A 4,420-nucleotide genomic window follows, 5' to 3' on the forward strand; every position below is an offset into this window, starting at 1 on the left:
ACGTTAGCTGGAGATAGGCACCAGTAACCCTCCCGACCCCACTAAGGACAAGGGTGTACAGAAAATGGATGGATGGACTTACCACTAGCTAGCAACACATTAGCAGCCGTAGTCTCTTCGGGCTCTTTTTGTGACCCACATTTCATTTCCATCTATGTTGTCCTGTTGTGTTGCCGTCTAACACGGACTAGAACGTCACCAGCTTGAATTTACCAAAATTACTATTATCAAGGCCCTCTCTACTTTTAAGGCGATATTATGAGAGTAAACATGTCAGCTTCATGTCTGTTACTGGCTTTCAAGGCTTTCCTTCTTTTTATGGCGTTTTTTCAAAAAAAAAAAAAAATGAAAGTGTGCAATACCGCCACCATCTGGTCTGGAGTATGAACTGGAGCTAATGTCGTTGACTTATAGAGCCTAATACATCTGAAAATGGATTGGGTACTTTGATAAACATTACATCAGGATTATTTTTTTTATTATTCTTTGCAATTTTAACAAAAATAGTAAAAGATTATTAAGGCACCTAAAAAGGCATACTTTTTAGGTGCGTAAAAAGTATGCCTAAAAATTACTTTTTAGGTGCCTAAAAAGGCATACAAGTGCGTATGTATTAATTAGTTTTATTTTGTAACCAGGTTGGTTACAAAATAAAAAGAAGTCTGCAACACACAGCACAACACCAGAATCAATCTACTATTAATTCTGGTAGAATCCAGATTGATATTGGTGTTGTTTGACTAAGTTATACATTTTAAATTATTTTGTTTTCAATTGTCTATCCAAAACTGCTCATTTCTCCTTTTTCTCTTCTCATCATGGATTTAAAATTTCCCATGTTGGATGATCCAAGTTACTGCGTTGTAAATTTAATCAATAATTTAGTTTTGTTCTTCTCCCATTTCTACTTCTATTGCTACTGTTGATGTAGTTCTAAATGTTCCTGTACACAATCTGAATGCCTGACGCTGAGTAATGTCTAATTTGGCTAGATGAGTCTTAGCTGCTGACTCATCTAGCCAAGACTATGTTATATCTTACCTACCTTTTGATTTTTTTTATGTTCTTTGACAGTGGTCTCTGAAAGGCTGGTATCCTGCAACTTTTAGATGTCTCTGCTTCAGCACACCTGGATCCAGTATTAGCTATTAGCAAAGCTCTGTAAAGCCTGTGTGTATGCTAAGTGAGGCAGTTCAGTCTTTTAATTCAAGTGTGTAGATTTTAGATTGCGCATAGCTGACATCTCCCGTTCACAATGAACAGGAGATGGCAGCAATTTGCCCATGATGCCCAAAACCAAAGAAGCAGAAGAAATTCAGATGAAGAAGAATGTTGTGTTCCATTTGTATTGAAATGTTGGAATTTTCCATTTACAAACACAAAAAAGCCCCCCCAAAAACCAAGAGGTTACTTACCAAACCTTTCATCCAATTCCATTTCAGCTGTTGCATTGACACACTGTTCATTGATTCAACGTCTGGACTGTATGTCGTTAATTAAGTTTCACGAATACTGTGTATTATTTTGTCGCGTAGTCCTTCTAGTCTTTCATCTAGTCACTGAATGAAAGACATGCTTAAGGATTCGACCTATATCGCTAACCGCGATTGATGTAGACACTTTGCACAGTAATAAAGATCAGGCTTAAAAGGCAGATTAAGCTTTCCAACTTCAAGTATTTTGGTGTGACGTCATTTCTATACTAAAGTTCCAATTTCCGAGGCAAATTAAACGCACCAAAATAGACGGAATTATCCAGGAGTAACGCCGCGATTATGTTATATGGTATTTGTTAACAATGAAAAGAACCATTTGCTTTACCTCAAGTTACCACGGATAATGCGCTGTCGTAGACCTTTGTTCCGCTGTCGGCTGTCATTTCTGAAGGTGGGACTTTAAGAGGTTATGATAGCGGCTAACTACAGCCAGCTAACCAGATCCAGCCTCCGTGATCCCCGGTTTGGTTTACGAGGTAACTAAATCCATCAGATGCTGTTTGTAGCCTTCTTGTGTACAGTGACATGTTGGAGCGTATGGCGTGTACCTTGGTGCTAAATATGCAGAGCGAAGATGAAGCCATTTTATTTTTAAAAGTTTTAACGCAGCTACTTTGTAAGGTTAGATTAGGAAGCTCAACAATAGCCCTCTTTGCTAACATCAGCTTGCTCGGTTGATTATTTTTGAGCATTAGTCTAAAAATATAGCAACACGCTTTATTTACGCGCTCACCATGAAATCGCCTGGGCAAAAACATTTCAACCAGTTAACAAAAACTTGACACTAAGTCTAACCTGAACATCAGCTTGATGAGATTACTGGGACTTTCTAAACTGAATTCACATCTTTATAAACGCGTCCTGTTAGAACTGCTGGATGTTTGCTGTGGAACACAGTCATTCCGTTGAATCTTATTTCTCCATTCCATCAGCAACATTTGTTGAAATTGTAGACAACCTTGTGTTTAGGGGTAACTTTTATAGTTTATGTTTGCTGTTCACTCATGTCTAACTGGAAAGTGCCTACAAGCACTAAATCACTAATGTTGCTTGAGTTCCTTGAGTTTATTACTGATTGCTGTTCTGTTTCACAAAACCTGGTCCTCGTCATGATAATGATGTCTGTGTGAATACTGCATAGCCCTGTTCTCCAGCCTGCTTCATGCTAACAGCCTTCTCACTCCAACCAGGTGCTGATAGTTCTTCGATGGAGCTGAGTCAGTAGTTAGAGCAGCAGGAGTTGAGGCTTCATCATAATCCATTGCTTTAACGCCATTCAACAGGAACTGTTTTAGAAAGGGCCCTAAGGTAAAAGAAAGCCAAACCTCCCTAAGCCTTGGGCTCTGCTTTGTAAAACTCAGGAAATGGCTTTCCTGGACAATCCAGCAATTATCCTGGCTCACATCAGACAGTCCCATGTGACCAGTGATGATACAGGAATGTGTGAGATGGTTTTAATAGACCAGGATGTGGATCTGGAGAAGTGCCAGCTTACTCTGGTACCCGGCGGCAGCTGTGGCTCATCTGAGTCCACCTCTCTCAGTGAAGATAGTGGTACCGTGGTGGACAGTCATACTTGTGACCTCTCTCAGTCCATGGACATCACTTCTAGCTGGGACTTTGGCATCCGCCGACGCTCCAACACAGGTAAACCCATCTGCAGGCGCTTGTTGGTTGTTTGGGCAGGCTTTCTGTTGGGCCATACAGCTCAGGCAGCCAGAAAGCCTGTTCCTCTGTAGTTCTGTGGTGCTGTGTCCGATCTGTGACTCTTATGGGTCTCTGAAAATGATTGCTGTTGTGGTGAAATCATGGGATCAGATGTATGTTAGCTATATAAAAATCTTTCAGTGAAATGTGGAGAATGGACTAGATGCAACTGGAAGTAGCCAATTTTAGACAAGCAGGACTGGTTCAGTTTATTTATATAGAGCACATAACATCGTCTCAAGTTTCTGTAGAAAAAAGTCAACTTAATGAAGTCATACAGACCAAGGTCAGTTCCATTCATACCAACTTCCTAGTTATCAAACTGTTGGCGTCGTCGTTGAGTGTGTGTTGCTTTGTCATGTTATTTAAATCCACAGGAGGCAAGCACTGAGCTAACTTTGTTTGGTTGTTGATCGAAGAGTTAAAATGACATTGCATATAAAATGAACACATCTTAACAAACTCAATAAAGCAAGTGCTATCCACCTTATTCCTAGACCCAAGAGGCTTTGTGTAAACTATGAGCTCGATTTCTGTCACAAACGTGAGTTGTCATTTGTTTACATCTTAGGAACTTACTAGCTGGCTTTTGTCAGAGCTTTTAGGCTATAAAATATGTTTAATACCGGAACACCATCTATAAAGTCTTAAAAATCCATATATTTTAAAAAGACTTTAAAAAATAAGTGATGCTTAGCCTGGTGGGGACACAAGTAAAGCCTGGTGGCCCGCCAGGCTTATAATACGCTGGGGGAAACCCTGTAACACAACAGTTTGTGGGTTGTTTCTTTTCTGCATTCTTTACAAATACAAGCCGTAGCTCACAAAACGCACATTTAATTAATAAACTAAACAAAAAAAAATATATTGCTGTCTTACCTTTACATATAAATGAAGTCCATGCACCACTTATTCTGCACAAAAATATCAGATGTACTTGGCTCCAAAGCCAAGTCTATCCTCGACACAAGTTGAGAAAGGATGGCAGAAAAGGCCATTTCTAGCAGGACATCCACAAAGCCTGTCTTTTCTTTCCATGTGAAAGAGCGGCCATTTTACCATTTTTGTCGTAGTTTGAAGCAAACTTTTCAGCTCAGGTGTTGGTCTTCCTTTAGTTATTTTCTGCTTCGATTGAAAATCCACTTTAGAAAATTGCTTAAGTGTAGAAATATAGTCATCCATGTTGAAGTCAGAAGAGAGGAAGAAACAATTACTAT

At 39.5% G+C, this 4,420-nt stretch overlaps 1 protein-coding gene across 1 annotated transcript in view; it reads left to right on the top strand.

Moving 5' to 3' along the window:
- The first annotated feature begins 1,428 nt into the window (after positions 1–1,428).
- mapkap1 (MAPK associated protein 1) overlaps positions 1,429–4,420 on the top strand; it is a 61,152-nt gene continuing 58,160 nt past the window's right edge. The window contains exons 1-2 of the mRNA XM_015017900.1: positions 1,429–1,972; positions 2,687–3,143. Of these exons, the coding sequence (XP_014873386.1) occupies positions 2,861–3,143 (283 nt within the window). The 5' untranslated portion in view covers positions 1,429–1,972; positions 2,687–2,860. The remainder of the gene's footprint in view (positions 1,973–2,686; positions 3,144–4,420) is intronic.

The sequence above is a fragment of the Poecilia latipinna genome, unplaced genomic scaffold (genome assembly GCF_001443285.1).
Source record: "Poecilia latipinna isolate Pla-1442-1.1 unplaced genomic scaffold, P_latipinna-1.0 Scaffold2206, whole genome shotgun sequence".
Classification (NCBI taxonomy): Eukaryota; Metazoa; Chordata; class Actinopteri; order Cyprinodontiformes; family Poeciliidae; genus Poecilia; species Poecilia latipinna.